Source organism: Cetorhinus maximus, chromosome 5 (assembly GCF_964194155.1).
Source record: "Cetorhinus maximus chromosome 5, sCetMax3.hap1.1, whole genome shotgun sequence".
Classification (NCBI taxonomy): Eukaryota; Metazoa; Chordata; class Chondrichthyes; order Lamniformes; family Cetorhinidae; genus Cetorhinus; species Cetorhinus maximus.
The window spans coordinates 90,295,096-90,312,318 of NC_135883.1; the positions used below are offsets into that span (position 1 = coordinate 90,295,096).

At 45.3% G+C, this 17,223-nt stretch overlaps 1 protein-coding gene across 1 annotated transcript in view; it reads left to right on the top strand.

Annotated features, from left to right (window-relative positions):
* The first annotated feature begins 1,766 nt into the window (after window positions 1–1,766).
* Window positions 1,767–17,223, top strand: part of man1a1 (mannosidase, alpha, class 1A, member 1) — a 489,484-nt gene continuing 474,027 nt past the window's right edge. The window contains exon 1 of the mRNA XM_078542179.1: window positions 1,767–2,729. Coding sequence (XP_078398305.1) covers window positions 2,211–2,729 — 519 coding nt within the window. The 5' untranslated portion in view covers window positions 1,767–2,210. The remainder of the gene's footprint in view (window positions 2,730–17,223) is intronic.

The following is a 17,223-nucleotide window of genomic DNA, read 5'->3' on the forward strand; positions in this document are numbered from 1 at the left end:
TAAGTGGAGCAGGCGTCTGACGCCGTTTATCTACTCTAGCTAAACATCTCTCATACAGTTCGTTACCATTTGTTTGCCGGCGGTGCATTTCCATTCTCAATATATTCACATTTCCTCTGAGATTTTTCTAACAGACCAGTCTAATTAATTATAAATAATCACCCGATCTGTAAAGAAAAAGGCACAAAAAAGCATTACAAACAAGTGCTATGTGCTCAGCTTTCGGCAGGATCATCAGATGGCCAAATTATAATATACCAACAAGTCGAAATTATACAAGAGAAAAACGTGGGGCGGGCGGGGGTATAACTAAGGTCCAGGAAGCTGTTAAGGTTTGGATTTGAAGGAAATAGCAGAGAAGATTGATAAAGGAAACACTGTTGATGTGGTATATAAGGATTTTCAAAATACAGTGCCACACAACAAGCTTGTGAGCAAAATTCTAGGTCATGGGATTAAAAAGGAAAGTAGGCACTTGGATAAGAAATCGGCTGAGTGACTGGAAACAGAGAGCAGTGATAAATGGTTGTTTTTCAGATTGGAGGAAGGTTTGTAGGGGAGTTCCTCAGGGGTCAGTGTTGGGATCCTTGCTCTTCTAGATATATATTAATGACCTAGACTGTGGTGTACAGGGCATGATTTCAAAATTTGCAGATGATACGAAGATTGGAAATGTTGTCAACTGTGATGAGGATAGTCTTGAACTTCAAAAGGACATAGACATGCTGGTGGAGTGGGAAGGCTAGTGGCAGATGAAGTTCAATGGAGAGAAGTGTGAGGTGATTTGTTTTGGAAGGAAAGATATGGTGAAACAGTATAAAGGGAAAACCTCTAAAGGAACAGGGACCTTGGTGCATACATATATAGGTCATTGAAGATGGCAGGGCATTTTGAGAGAGCAGTTAATAAAGCATACAGTATCTAAGGCTTTGTTATTAGGGGCATTGAGTACATGAATAAGGTCATATTGAACTTTTATAAGATGTGAGTTAGGCTTCATCTGGAGTACTGCGTCCAGTTCTGGCTGCCATACTTGAAGAAGGATGTGAAGGGATTGGAGAGAGTACAGAGGAGATTCACAAGAGTGATTCCCAGGATGAAGAACTGTAGCTATGAGGATAGATTGGAGACGTTGGGACTGTTTTCCTTGGAGAAAAGAAAGCTGAGAAGAGACTTGATGGAGATATTCCAGATCCTGAGGGGTATGGACAGGGTGAATAATGAGAAACTCTTCCCACTCATGAGAACATCAAGAACTAGAGGGCATAGATTCAAAAATAATTGGCAAAAGGAGAAAATGTGAGGAATTTTTTTCACACAGAGTTATTGGAGTCTAGAACAAACTTCCTGAAAGTGTGGTGGAGGCAGGTTCATCAAGGTATTCAAAAGGGAATTGGGTTGCTACCTGAAAAGAGAGAATGTGCAAGGTTATGGGGATAAAACAGGGGAGTGGGACTAGGTGGAATGCCCCTTCAGAGAGCTAGTGCAACTCGATGGGCCGAATGGCCTCCTTCTGCACTGTAAAGATACCGTGATTCTGTGATAGAAAGTAAGGGAGACTTTTTAAGAGTCACTTTACAAGCGGCCAGAATCATTAACTAATGGCAACTACAATAACTTCAAAAACACACACACACTCTTAAGTAAAAGACGGAAGCAAAAAGAACAATTAACTTTATTTCCTGGTCTTGTAACGACATCATGTGACGGGCTTCAGAGTGGCAACATCACCACCCCGAGAGGAGTGAACATTGTTACAGTGGGTGACGGAAGCTGCGTCCTCTCGCTCGCCTATTGTCATCGGAGCACGCCTATTGGTCAAGCTCTCTGTCAGTCAGGCCGGGTTGGAACTCGGCCCCGGGGAGGGTGAGGCGCGCGATAGGCCGAAGCCATCGTCCCTCTTGGAACGCTGGGGGGCGGGCTTCCGCTCGAGCTCCGGGCTCAGGCTCGGCGTGGGTTTGGTTTGAAGCTGCAGTTTTTTGCAGCTCCTAGTTCTTATGCAGACGTGTTACACGATGGACAGGTGATGCATTGCAATAGCCTGTTCTTCAGCTCAGCTTTAGGCAACACAGCAGCACCTCTTCACGTCCGAAACGAAAAGCCTCCAAATGGCAGTTTTCAGCGACTGACAAAAGTCTCAAATCTTTGGAAGTGTTGAGTAGTTTCTCATTTGCTGGTTTACAAGAAACAACAACAAAAACTAATCAGAAATGCCACCGACAACTCTTCTGCCTTTTACTGCTCCTGGAATTAGTCGGAAGTCAGTGAACAACAGCTCGGTTTTAATCAACCGGCCCGCCTTTCGACTGACTGAGAAATTTTTGCTGCTTTTAGTTTTCAGTGGCTTCATCACTCTGTGTTTCGGTGCTATCTTCTTCTTACCAGACTCCTCCAAACTGCTGAGCGGGGTGTTCTTCCACTCGCAGCCGGCTTCGGTTTCAGGAAGCGGACCGAAATTGGACAGCAGAGAATTCGAGGCTGACAAGTTGAACAGGATCCGGGAGGATCACGAGAAGGCTCTTCGGGAAGCAAAGGACACCCTCCAGAAACTGCCCGATGAAATCAAACAGGACATCAAAGAGCAGAAGGAAAAAGTTGCACAGGATTCCGTGAATAAGAGGGAAGGAGCCCCGCGGTTGCCCAGTGTCGTCTTCCGCAAACCTGTGGGTGCGACAGGGCGTGAACCTAACGACCCCGAAACACGGGATAGACAGGCGAAGATAAAAGAGGTACAGGATGTTTCCAAATCGCGTTGAATTATTGACCTCCTTGCTGCTGTCCTTTTTTTCCTGTCGGTCCCACCACTTTCTGCAAGGCTTGTAGGTCTTTAAAAGGGTTTTTGTAAACTTCATTCTGTTTTCCTTGCTGAGAGTCTTGGTGGTATTTTCAGCGATCGCCTTTCTCCAGATGCAGTGCACCTTAGGTATCCACCTGGGAGCTCCAGATCCCCATGCCAGTCTCAAGTTATAAGCTGGTGCGTTCTGTCACGGTAACACACTGAAATGTCCATTGGGATAAACGCATAGGAAGAAAGCAGTAGTTTAGAGTACTCCCCAAGAAGATTAAAACTATCTTTCCATATATATTCAGAAATTTGGAAAACACCAACCACAAATATTTATATAAGGCCTTTAACGTGGCATGTTAAGGAAATAGTTCTGAAGCGAAAACTTATTTGAATTCTGTACTTCAGACCATCTAGATAATTAACACATAGGGATACGTGGTTTGTACCTTGGATAATTGGAATAATGTTCGTCATGGAGATAAATCGGTCCTTAAAACAAATATGGAATCAAATTAACTTCGGCGAATGCATAAGATAAAGTGCCTTTCCCAGCCTTGTTAGCTTTTGTGGTAAAATAATGTTTTGTTTTCTTATAATGGTGAACCTATTTTCTAGACTATTCTCTTCAATAATATTCTTAAATGAGATATGTAGATTGTAAAGTCCCTGCTCCAATTCTGTCTGAATTAGAAGTTGGATTCAGTACACAAAGGAGGGAAAATGATTATAAAATATGGCTGATGCTGGGAATCTGAAATGAAAACATTAAATTCAAGTAAGTAAATGCATTTGGGTTGGGCAGCAACTGTGGAAAGGAAAAGAGTCGACAGCCCCAGTGTTGCCCTCATTTCTCGGAAATGGAGAGCAACATCGGGAACATGTACATGCACAGAATAATGGAAATCCAGATGTCACCATCAGTGATGCTGCATTCCTCCAGAGGACCCCTAGATTGCAATAATGGGAAATCTGTGAATTGACAAAAACTTGTATTTTTATGCTGTTAAACCCTTAAAGGTTGTACCTTGTTGAATGAAGTGTAACTGGGTGTTTAACAAAGTATTATGTTCATAGTTACTGTTAAATACTATCACTATCCCTGAAAGCTAATTTTATATTTGTAGATTGTCACATTTCCCAATTTTGATAATCCACATTTTAAAAATTAAGTTGGTTTATAATATTTTAACTTCTATCATAATCAATCATCATTCATTTTGCTATCTGAAAATGTAATTAAAACTGAAGGCAATCAGTGCCTTTTAATTCCTGTTTTGTTGTCTAAACAAATACTTCAGTATGATTGGCTGCTTATCCTATAGACTATTTATGTAATTACATGATTGTTCAGGGAACTATTTTCTTTCTTTTTATTCATTCATTCATGGGATGTGGGCTTCGCTGGCTGGGCCAACATTCATTGCCCATCCCTAATTGCCCTTGAGAAGGTAGTGGTGAGCTTCTTGAACCGCTGCAGTCCGTGAGGTGTAGGTCCACCCACAGTGCTGTTAGGGAGTTCCAAGATTTTGACCCATTAATAGACTTAACTACCAACCGACATAGATATAGCTTATCAAGTGGTTTTGATTTTTGTTTTCGTCCATGATCATTTCCCTTTGCTTGTGAGCTGTTTGATATCTCGGCCTTGGTTCACTTGCGTTCTTCAATATAATGTACCTTATTACACAAGGTTACATCCAGAAACCGATAAACACAGAAAACTTACTTTGAAAAGGTTGTTCTTTTTAATTTGTTTTTGTTAATCTTAGCACAAGCTTGCAAACTGTTCCAGAAAGGGAAAAGCAGTATGGCAGAGGAACTGATTTAATTTTGATGGAAATTAATCATATGAACCTAACTTGGTATCCAAATAAGGTAGTTATACTTTAGTTAGAAGTGTAAAACAGAGCCAGAAGGAATGCTCCGGTCATACATTTTTAAAAAAGATATATCTCGTACCTTACGAATAATCTTTCCTTGTTGGGTGTTCGTAATAATAGTGGAAAAAAGTTGTAATTTGCTCTTGGGCCTAACCCCTGCTATCCTTCTGATTGAGTATCTCAGCAATTCAGCTACCACAGCTTGTTTCAACATCATCAGCTTCCTTCTTGAAATGTCCTTTATTAAAAGCCTGTTCTTGATCTCCTGCCATATCTCCAATTTGAATTTCCTTTATAAAGTTGTATCATTGCCATCTAATCCTGGACCCACTTGCTGTTCAAATCTGTTTTTTCTTTCTGCCCACAGCACCAAGATTGCCTGGGTGAAACTCACCAATGTGACTACAGCTGTGGAGTACTGTCCCTCCTCTTCTTCCTCTGAGGCCTCTGATATAGTTGCCCATTTGATCTTGCTCCTTCAATGCTTTCCCTTGGTAGTTCACCTCTATGGCATCATCCTCTTACAATGCATTCCTTTCTTATCCCTATACAATCAGTACATGAGCAAAACACTGGCTGCTGGAAATCTGAAATTCTGGAAATACTTAGCAGGCCAGGCAGTATCTGTGAAGGACAAAACAGGTTGATGACCTTTCATCAGAACTTGACCTGAAAGGACATCGACCTGAAAATGTTAACTTTCTCCACAGATGCCGCCTGACCTGAGTATTTCCAGAATTTTCTGTTTTTGTTAAATCAGTGCATTACCACTAAAGGCTGCTTTTTCCATAATTGCATGATTACCTGGCGTGCCAGAAGCCTCCATCATAAACCTTCCCTAATTCCTTATTTATGTACTGCTAGAACTTCCTTCAACAAGATATTCAGAGCATTTGTCCTGCTGGAGATAATTTCTATATTACATGTTTTAATAACTTGAAATAATTACAGCAAGCGTTTTGAAAATTGGTTTCAGCTAGCAGTATCTCTAGGGGCACTCAGTGTATCAATAGGAAAAGGATTGCAGATTGGTTTTCAAGATGAAGCCACAGTCAATTCTGAATTGAAGCTAAACAAATTCATAGCCGTTTGAAAGGCATTGGGATTGTTAATGTTAACTCCAGTTTGTGTCAATCAACAGTTATGATTTCAGTTGCTGTCAAATGTCAGACCAAGCAGGTTGCAGCTGCTTTTACATTGACACTAGAGAGATGCTTGGTTCACCAGTTGATAACAGGTGGGTCTTGTGCTTTTGGGAAACTGGTGGTACAGGCCTTCTAACAGCTTTAGTGTAAATTTTCTGGGTTTGCAAACACGAAATTTGCATTTGTCACCTGGTGCATGAAAGCCCTGTTTTACGTACCAGCTTCCTCTAAACACAGTATAACAGCACCTTATCAGATGATGAAGGGAATATAGTTTACACCTTATATGCATAATGCTACATTTTTAAAAAATTCGTTCATGAGATGTGGGCTTTGCTGGCTGGGCCAGCATTTATTGCCCATCCCTAGTTGCCCTTGAGAAGGTGGTGGTGAGCTGCCTTCTTGAACCGCTGCAGGTCAAAATCCTGGAATGAAATGGTTAACGTTCTAAATGACTGAGCTGATTTAACATCATAGTAAAGGCCACCATTTTAATTGAGAAACAGCATTGTGGTCTGCACTTCCTTGTTCTGCACAGCTTCAACCATGTGAAAAATGTGAGCCGACTGTATGAGAGATCATTTCCTCCATCATGTTCACCATCAACTCGGTTAGAAGCTGCAGAAAAGAACCATGATGTTTTTGAACTTTGTGTTTTTTTTTGAAGCATTTCAGAACTTATGCAAGTCCAAAATTGTACTTTTGGTCTGTTACTGTGCCTTAAATCTTCTACGTATTCTCTTAGTACATAAATGTAATAGATTTGAATGCAGTGGTCTCATAGCATGGTATATATCACTGTTGAGAGTCAGCAGGAGAGTGTGATGAGTTTTCTACTTGGTCCCTAATGCAATGTGCTGTTGTTAGGGATAATTTTGTCCTTTCTCAGGTTGCAGTTAATACAAGCTCTGGTCTGATAATTAAAACTGCCTTTTCCTTTAAGCAGAAATTAAGCATGTTGGGAGAAAGCCCAACATGTAACAAAGCAACCATAAACTTTGTCTTGCACTGATCCTTTTTTTAATCTCCCTGGCTGTTTAGTTAGACTGAACCTGACAGTGCACAAGCTTAGTGACTGCTTAAGGCTGCTCTGAACATTACACCGACACCAAAATCATTGTTAAGACTGTTCGCTTTCATCTCCATAACATACCCAATTCTTTATTACTTTAAGGCCCAATCCCTCTCTCGCTGCCCTCTTGCCTTCCCCGGCAGTACTCTACACAAACTCAAACTTATTCAGAAGTTTTCAGTCCACATCAACAGCAACAGCTTATATTTATATTACACTTGTAATGTAATGAAAAGTTCCAAGGTGCTTCACAGGAGCATTACAAAACAACGTATGACGCTGAGCCACATAAAGAGATATTAGGTCAAATGGCCAAAAGCTTGGTCAGAGGGGTAGGTTTTAAAGAATGTCATAGAGGAGGAAAGTAAGATAGATAAGGTAATCCAGAGGCAAGTGAAAGCACGGCCACACATAATGGAGCAATTAAAATTGGGGATGCACAAGAGACCAGAGTTAGAGAAGTGTAGATATCTCAGAGTTGTGGGGCTGGAGGAGGTTACAGAGATAGTGAAGAGTGAAGCCCTGGAAGGATTTGAAAATGAGGATGAGAATTCTAAAAATACATCCTGTTAGTTAAAGTTAAACACATTAGCACCCCATTTTTTGTTGACTTCCAGTAGCTTCCTGTCCACCAGCATATAAATTTCAAAAACCTGTGCCATCATCATAAGTTCTGATCTCTTAGTTTTCTGTTGCTTCATCCACTCTGTGCCCATGCTTTTTGCCTCTGTACCATTACTGGTGGTAGAGCCATCGACCATTACTGGTGGTGGAGCCTTCAGCCACAAACCCTTGAATTCTGTCCCACCTCTTTAACCGTCTTTGCATTGCCAAGTCCTACAAAAGCAACCTTGAACCCTTATCTGTCAAACTGTGCTTTTAGTTATCTCCCCTAACTTGTTTTCTACTTCGCACTCCAAACTTCGCGCTCCTGACAGTTTCTATATGTTTCTGAGGGATTTTATATTACCAGAAAGTTTATATAAATATAGAGGTTATTTACACCAGATCTTTAGCTTTGTTTTTGCAATTCCAATGTTGAAATAGACAAAACCTTCAAAATGAAAATCAATTATCTGTAATTCTAACTGCAGCATTAATATTGTCTAGATTCAGGGATTGTTTTATACAGAGGAATGTTTTGTTTGAAGGTAAGCCTCTTGCATCTAAATATTGACATCAAGAACTCATAATTTCACTTGCTCAGCAAGTCCAAATGTGTGCTTTGGAGCATTTCCTCTGCTGGGAGGAGCTGCTTCCTTCTGGTGCACTGGTAATTTAAGTGCTTTAAGATCATTTGTGTATTAACTGTAAAGCCATTGTCCATGATAGAAATGATTTGTATTTGGTTGATGTGATGCTCTTCTAGCAACTACAATTATAGTCATTCTATGCAATGGTTAAATTAGGTTTCAGTGTAGAGTACTTTGACATGGCCCTGTCTTCGCACATAATGTGCCTTGAATTTTACAAAGAATATTTACATAGAATGTTTAACAGAAACAGACCATTTGGCTGAAAAGATACATGCTGATGTTTGTACTCTAAATGAACGTTTTTCTCTCTCTCTCCCTCCCTCTTTTTCTCTCTCTCTCCCTCCCTCTTTTTCTCTCTCTCTCCCTCCCTCTTTTTCTCTCTCTCTCCCTCCCCCCTTTTCGCTCTCTCTCTCTCCCCCTTTCTCTCTCTCTCTCCCCCTTTTTCTCTCTCTCCCCCTTTTTCTCTCTCCCCCTTTTTCTCTCTCTCCCCCTTTTTCTCTCTCTCCCCCTTTTTCTCTCTCTCCCCCTTTTTCTCTCTCTCCCCCTTTTTCTCTCTCTCCCCCTTTTTCTCTCTCTCCCCCTTTTTCTCTCTCTCTCCCCCTTTTTCTCTCTCTCCCCCTTTTTCTCTCTCTCTCCCTTTTTCTCTCTCTCTCCCTTTTTCTCTCTCTCTCCCTCCCTCTCTCTCTCTCCCTCCCTCTTTTTCTCTCTCTCTCCCTCCCTCTTTTTCTCTCTCTCTCCCTCCCCCCTTTTCTCTCTCTCTCTCTCTCTTTCTCCCCCCCTTTTTCTCTCCCCCCCTTTTTCTCTCCCCCCCTTTTTCTCTCCCCCCCTTTTCTCTCCCCCCCTTTTTCTCTCCCCCCCTTTTTCTCTCCCCCCCTTTTTCTCTCCCCCCCTTTTTCTCTCCCCCCCTTTTTCTCTCCCCCCCTTTTTCTCTCCCCCCCTTTTTCTCTCCCCCCTTTTTCTCTCCCCCCCTTTTTCTCTCCCCCCCTTTTTCTCTCCCCCCCTTTTTCTCTCCCCCCCTTTTTCTCTCCCCCCCTTTTTCTCTCCCCCCCTTTTTCTCTCCCCCCCTTTTTCTCTCCCCCCCTTTTTCTCTCCCCCCCTTTTTCTCTCCCCCCCTTTTTCTCTCCCCCCTTTTTCTCTCTCCCCCTTTTTCTCTCTCGCCCTCCCTCTTTTTCGCTCTCTCGCCCTCCCTCCCTCTATTTCTCTCCCTCCCTCTATTTCTCTCCCTCCCCCTTTTTCTCTCTCTCCCCCTCCCCCTTTTTCTCTCTCTCCCCCTCCCCCTTTTGCTCTCTCTCTCCCTCCCTCTTTCGCTCGCCCTCCCTCCCCTTTCGCTCGCCCTCCCTCCCCCTTTCGCTCGCCCCCTCCCCCTTTCGCTCGCCCCCTCCCCCTTTCGCTCGCCCCCTCCCCCTTTCGCTCGCCCCCTCCCCCTTTCGCTCGCCCCCTCCCCTTTCGCTCGCCCCCTCCCCCTTTCGCTCGCCCCCTCCCCCTTTCGCTCGCCCCCTCCCCCTTTCGCTCGCCCCCTCCCCCTTTCGCTCGCCCCCTCCCCCTTTCGCTCGCCCCCTCCCCCTTTCGCTCGCCCCCTCCCCCTTTCGCTCGCCCCCTCCCCCTTTCGCTCGCCCCCTCCCCCTTTCGCTCGCCCCCTCCCCCTTTCGCTCGCCCCCTCCCCCTTTCGCTCGCCCCCTCCCCCTTTCGCTCGCCCCCTCCCCCTTTCGCTCGCCCCCTCCCCCTTTCGCTCGCCCCCTCCCCCTTTCGCTCGCCCCCTCCCCCTTTCGCTCGCCCCCTCCCCCTTTCGCTCGCCCCCTCCCCCTTTCGCTCGCCCCCTCCCCCTTTCGCTCGCCCCCTCCCCCTTTCGCTCGCCCCCTCCCCCTTTCGCTCGCCCCCTCCCCCTTTCGCTCGCCCCCTCCCCCTTTCGCTCGCCCCCTCCCCCTTTCGCTCGCCCCCTCCCCCTTTCGCTCGCCCCCTCCCCCTTTCGCTCGCCCCCTCCCCCTTTCGCTCGCCCCCTCCCCCTTTCGCTCGCCCCCTCCCCCTTTCGCTCGCCCCCTCCCCCTTTCGCTCGCCCCCTCCCCCTTTCGCTCGCCCCTCCCCCTTTCGCTCGCCCCCTCCCCCTTTCGCTCGCCCCCTCCCCCTTCGCTCGCCCCCTCCCCCTTTCGCTCGCCCCCCCTCCCCCTCCCCCTTTCGCTCGCCCCCCTCCCCTCCCCCTTTCGCTCGCCCCCCTCCCCCTCCCCCTTTCGCTCGCCCCCCCTCCCCCTCCCCCTTTCGCTCGCCCCCCTCCCCCTCCCCCTTTCGCTCGCCCCCCCTCCCCTCCCCCTTTCGCTCGCCCCCCCTCCCCCTCCCCCTTTCGCTCGCCCCCCTCCCCCCCCCCCCTCCCCCTTTCGCTCGCCCCCCTCCCCCTCCCCCTTTCGCTCGCCCCCCCTCCCCCTCCCCTTTCGCTCGCCCCCCTCCCCTCCCCCTTCGCTCGCCCCCCTCCCCCTCCCCCTTTCGCTCGCCCCCCTCCCCCTCCCCCTTTCGCTCGCCCCCCCTCCCCCTCCCCCTTTCGCTCGCCCCCCTCCCCCTCCCCCTTTCGCTCGCCCCCCCCTCCCCCTCCCCCTTTCGCTCGCCCCCCCTCCCCCTCCCCCTTTCGCTCGCCCCCCCTCCCCCTCCCCCTTTCGCTCGCCCCCTCCCCCTCCCCCTCCCCCTTTCGCTCGCCCCCTCCCCCTCCCCCTTTTGCTCTCCCCCCTCCCCCTTTTGCTCTCCCCCTCCCCCTTTTGCTCTCCCCCTCCCCCTTTTGCTCTCCCCCTCCCCCTTTTGCTCTCCCCCTCCCCCTTTTGCTCTCCCCCTCCCCCTTTTGCTCTCCCCCTCCCCCTTTTGCTCTCCCCCTCCCCCTTTTGCTCTCCCCCTCCCCCTTTTGCTCTCCCCCTCCCCCTTTTGCTCTCCCCCTCCCCCTTTTGCTCTCCCCCTCCCCCTTTTGCTCTCCCCCTCCCCCTTTTGCTCTCCCCCTCCCCCTTTTGCTCTCCCCCTCCCCCTTTTGCTCTCCCCCTCCCCCTTTTGCTCTCCCCCTCCCCCTTTTGCTCTCCCCCTCCCCCTTTTGCTCTCCCCCTCCCCCTTTTGCTCTCCCCCTCCCCCTTTTGCTCTCCCCCTCCCCCTTTTGCTCTCCCCCTCCCCCTTTTGCTCTCCCCCTCCCCCTTTTGCTCTCCCCCTCCCCCTTTTGCTCTCCCCCTCCCCCTTTTGCTCTCCCCCTCCCCCTTTTGCTCTCCCCCTCCCCCTTTTGCTCTCCCCCTCCCCCTTTTGCTCTCCCCCTCCCCCTTTTGCTCTCCCCCTCCCCCTTTTGCTCTCCCCCTCCCCCTTTTGCTCTCCCCCTCCCCCTTTTGCTCTCCCCCTCCCCCTTTTGCTCTCCCCCTCCCCCTTTTGCTCTCCCCCTCCCCCTTTTGCTCTCCCCCTCCCCCTTTTGCTCTCCCCCTCCCCCTTTTGCTCTCCCCCTCCCCCTTTTGCTCTCCCCCTCCCCCTTTTGCTCTCCCCCTCCCCCTTTTGCTCTCCCCCTCCCCCTTTTGCTCTCCCCCTCCCCCTTTTGCTCTCCCCCTCCCCCTTTTGCTCTCCCCCTCCCCCTTTTGCTCTCCCCCTCCCCCTTTTTGTCTCTCTCTCCCCCGCCCTCTCTTTTCTCTCTCTCCCCCGCCCTCTCTTTTCTCTCTCTCCCCCGCCCTCTCTTTTCTCTCTCTCCCCCGCCCTCTCTTTTCTCTCTCTCCCCCGCCCTCTCTTTTCTCTCTCTCCCCCGCCCTCTCTTTTCTCTCTCTCCCCCGCCCTCTCTTTTCTCTCTCTCCCCCGCCCTCTCTTTTCTCTCTCTCCCCCGCCCTCTCTTTTCTCTCTCTCCCCCGCCCTCTCTTTTCTCTCTCTCCCCCGCCCTCTCTCCCTTTGCATTTTCCCAAACAGTTAGCAAAATAGAGCTGATCAGAGAGCAGATGTGCTCTGAGTTGAGACCAGTCCCCTAGTTTCTCCTTTCCTTTTGTGATGCGGTATTTGGTTTTTATACAGTGCTCTATCTAGTGGTCTTGCAGCAAACTGACAGAATTTATCCAGTTAGGTAGATGATATGTGAATTTCAAGAGATGGGAATCCAGACTTGTAACTCTTTTTCGAGGTGAGACGCTGTTCAAATACATGCAGCTGTGGTGCGCCCTCACCACAAAAATAGTTAACTTTATTTTACCAGGTATTTACAGAGGCCTTTGCCTGTTACTGGGGTTGATGTGCTACTTCAATAACTTTCTAAGGGCATAAGGGCTCAGTATTTCATTATTTTAAAGGAGTTTATTGAAATGCAATGATTGTTACTGGTCCTTAAAATCTAATTTGTCGCACTTCTCTAGCTGGACTGTTATGCGTATCTGTTTAATTCTGTGCCATAAGTTGCAAATCAGAAGGAGGATGCAATTGCTGTCAGTCTTTGTTTAAAATGGTGGACCTGGTCTGTTGTTTTGTGCGTTATGCCTCCATTTGTAATTTTAAATGATAAAAGGGTGGTTAACAAAATTCAGGCTCATGGAATGGGTGGGGTGGGGTGGGGTGGGTCAGTGTCATCTTGGATAGAAAATTGGCTTAAGGACAGTGAGTCATGATAAATGGTTATTTTTCAGACCAGAGGATGGTAGACAGTGGTGTTCCCCCAGAGTTAGTGCTGAGACCACTGCTTTGTATGGAAATGACATTGAGTACAGAGTAAAATTTCAAAATTTGCTGATGATACCAAACTTTGGAGGCGTGGCAGACTGTGAGCAAGATACCAATTGACCGCAACAGGACATAGACTAGTAGAATGGGCAGACAAGTGGCAAATGGAATTTAATATAGAGAAGTGTGTGGTGATGCATTTTGGCAGAAGGGATAAGGAGAGATAATATAGATTAAATGGCACAATTCTAAAGAACGAGATTCATGTGCACAGGTCTTTGAAGGTGGTAGGACATATTGAGAGAATCGTTCGCAAAGCATATGGGATCTTGGATTTCATTAATAGAGGTATTGTGTACAAAAGCAGGGAAGTTATGCTGAACCTTAATGAAGCTCTAGTTAGGCCACAACTGCAATATTGCATACAGTTCTGGCCACCACACTTCAGGGTGGAAAGGAAATTTACAAGAATGGTTCCAAGGCTGAGGGATTTTAGCTACAAGGTTAGGTTGGAGAAGCTGGTGTTCTCCTTGGAGCAAAGGAGATTATGGGGAGATTTGACAAAGGTGTACAAGATTGGTACAGGTTTGGATAAGGTGGACAAAGAAAAACTATTTCCATTAGCTGGTGGAGCAAAGGCAAGGGGGCACAGTTTTTCAGCAAGAGATGCAGAGAGGAACTGTGAGGAAGAACTTTTTCATGCAGCAAGCGCTAATGATGTGGAACTCTCTGCCTGCAAGAGTGATGGAAGCAGAGACGAGAATGATTTCAAAAGGAAATTGGATGGGCGTTTGTGGGAAATAAACTTGCAGAGCTACAAAGAGAGAGAGGGGGAATTGACTGGATTGCTCTACAGAGAGCAGGCATGGACTCAGTGAACTGAATGCCCCCTCTGTGCTGCAGTGACTTTGATGAAAATTTGAAATAATTCAAGCATCGCCCGTTACAACCCTGTTAGGACAGATCTACACCACAAGATCTCATGTTTCTTAACAAAACAAGCTCTATTGTATGTATGAAGATAAATTAAACAAAGCAAGCACCACTGATTCCCCACCCACCTCAAAAGAGTTCCCTTATCTCTCAAAATCTTGAAGGTTTATCCACATTTTCTCTAGGAGAAAACCCAAGATATATCAGAGCTCTCTGGAATTCACTCTGATTTCTCATTAGTGTTCCAGCTATTCACCAAGGTACAAAATTTCATGGAGGTCCTTCCTTTAGCTTCTGGCTAAGTGACCTCAACTCTCTGGATTCCACGGCTCAAACACAAGCCTCCCTGTGACTCTAGCAGAGTGGCTTAAAGCATCGGAAAACACCCTTGCTTTCCAATAGCCCATTGTATTGATTTCAAACTCCAACCAAGATGATTACTTCCAGAACTGCAACAAGGTTAACTGCCTTTTATTGAGGATTGCTGTAGATTTCTTTCTTTAGTCCTTCCAGTCATTTTTCCTCTTACCAGCTCTGTCTTATACTGAATACCATCTTCCAATCGCAGACTGCCTTGTGGATGATAGATCTGACATTTAGCCTACGTCGGTCTGGCTTTATTTCTCGACTTCCAAGACCAAAAGCTGACACAGTCTCTTAGCTGCTTTTCCAAGCATTAACCAGTCTGGTTTGTTGGCAATGCCCTAACTGAATTCACAGAGATAACTCAAAACAAAGAATCTCTCAAAGCTCCACCCAACTCCATGGCAATGTGACACACATGGCCTATTTCCAGGCAGAAATACAAATTAACTGCCTTTTAATTCCTAAGCTTTCCTTAATTTTGAGAAACCACCTGAATAACATCCTTTACTGGAATAACTGCAAACGTCATATCTCCAGTTCTTTAGTTAAGTAAGCCGGCTGCTTTGAATCACACCTTTCGAGCTGTTAACCTCTAAATCAACATGACTCCCATCTTTTCATATAATAAACTCCATTAGGGATATCAATCAGATATCCCTATTTTCTATAGTTAAAGCTTTAATTCCTAAAACTAAAAGTTATATTCTATAACATAATTATAGACTAGATGTTTACAACGCACCAGTGCTGCGTTAAAACTTCAATTCCTTTAAAATTTAGCACAGGGTTTTGTGTAACCCAACAGTCAGTATTTCCATTTAAGCACAGCTTTTGATATTGCAATTTTTAAAAAAGCTTTTAATGAACAAAGCCCCCTCATTATGGGATTCCTGTATAACGGTGTTACTCAAGTAATCTGACTTGAGGTTCATTTACCTGGAGTTCCCAAAGAAATATGAGAGTTGAAAATCGCTGTGTAATGTTAGCAACAAAAGTCAATGCTGCTAATATTGTAAAGCACACTTTCAAGTACCCTGTGCTCTTCTAGGCCAGAAATGCCATCTGAAGAACTCCTTACTACTGAGCCCTGGCTCACACTTATAACATGGAGCCCTCAGTTTGTTGATTTTTATACGAGGACTGACATTTAGGAGCCAGTGATTTTTGTGCTTCTTTATAGGTTAATGCTCAATACAGGTTGAACTCTATAGCTACTGCTACGGAAACAGAAAAACAAAACCTGCATTTTTTTTTTGTCTTTTCCTTTGTGTAAACCACGCAGTAATTGCTTGTATTAGATCATTTAGGACTTATTGTTCAACAATTAAGCCAAAAACTGATGCGGTAAATTGGATTTTTTTTTTGCCTGAGATGCAGATAGAATAAGAGCAGCTTTTTCAAAAAAAAAGTACAATGAATCTATCATTTTGATAATTGACCAACTGCTTAGTGTGAATCATAGCTCTGTCAAAATATTTTTATTTTTGAAGATTTATTTTTGAACAGATTAGTTCCAGGGGCAGCCCCTCATTATCCTGTAATTTCTTTTTAAACCTTTTGAAACATCATTGGGCCTTCCTGTTTATTGCTGGTTTCATGTTGAAGTGTTGAACATTTCATATCGGCATTGAGTTTCTCCATAATCTTGGGCATCTTGGCAAATGTGAAGTCCCAAGCATGTTTGTTCTGGTGTGATATCTGCTGCTGCAAGTATACAGGACATGGTAGGGAACAATTATTTTGCCATCTCTTCCACTGTGCTATGAAATTTTCTGATTGAAAAATGCAAGATTTTATCCCTAAACAATTTTTTAATTTATGAATTTCATTGAGAGAGCTTTTTTAGTGGAAGCTTTACAAAAAAGGCAACTGAGAAATTAAAAGCAAAATTAAGTTTTTCTCCACTCAATTGGTATTAATTTATGAATTTCATTGAGAGAGCTTTCTTAGTGGAAGCTTTACAAAAAAGGCAACTGAGAAATTAAAAGCAACATTAAGTTTTTCTCCACTCAATTGGTAATATTAGTGCAAACTTGATAGCTTAACGTAATATTTTTATAGGTTAACCAACATTTTTGATGTTTCTGAAGTTCTGGTACTTGGAATTATAAAATAACTCATTATTTTGGTCCACCATAATGAACAGCAAAGTGTTGTTTGCAGGCATCCATTCTTGCTTAGTTTTTTTTAATTAGACATATGTAGCTAAGGACATTTTGTTTGTGTTAACGACCAAACAAACATTGAAGCTTTGTGTTTAATTAAATAATGGTCTAAGTACACAAGATCACCTGATCTGGTAATATCAATGATTGCAAACTTTACCCCTTCAGGGCAAAGTTTTTCTGGGCTTGGTTGCCCATGAGTCATCAGTTAATTTTAATCAGCTTGATGTCTATTTGTAGAATAATAGAAACCTAGTTTGAAATTACTTTGTGCCTTCTAGAACTCTAAATATGCAAGTCAGTAAAGTAGGCTAAGTGTTTTAACCTTCCTCTTGCACCCCCCCCCCCATCCCCACCAAGCAAGTTACAAATATGTGGATGTTTTAAAGTGAAGCTTATTAATATGTTACATATCAAGATATGTTTGCAGATCATGTCAGTGTTTTGGGTAGTTGTTGTAATATGCCTTTAAGGGATAGCAGCATTCCATCACTAGAAGAGAAGTGTGTCATGTGATCCACTCTGTTTCACCTTGGTCTGTGTAAGCTTCATTCCCAATTGCTTGGCAAATTTTCATGGTTTGCTTGTCTGGTTCAGTCACACCTGAATCAAGAAACCACAGCTCTGTACGGTGTGCAAAAATTTTGAATTTGGATAGTAGATCAGCTGTATCCCAATACAAACTGGGGAATTTTGTGGACATCCTGGCAATATCCCTTTGACATTCCTCCTTGTTTTATTCAATTTATTATTCAGCAACTCCCGAAGCCTCCTGTTATAATCGCAACCTTCTCTGGCCTGATTTTATGATTTTTCTTCTGTTTTGTTTGACTCTCCCTTGCTTGCTATTGATCTGGCCCATGCCCTGGTCACTTGTCTTTCCGGACTGAGCTAACCCAGTGCTGGTCCTCGCGATGTGCTGTCCTTCTCACTGAACTGACAGGCTATGCACTGCAACATCACTATGAGGGATCTATATG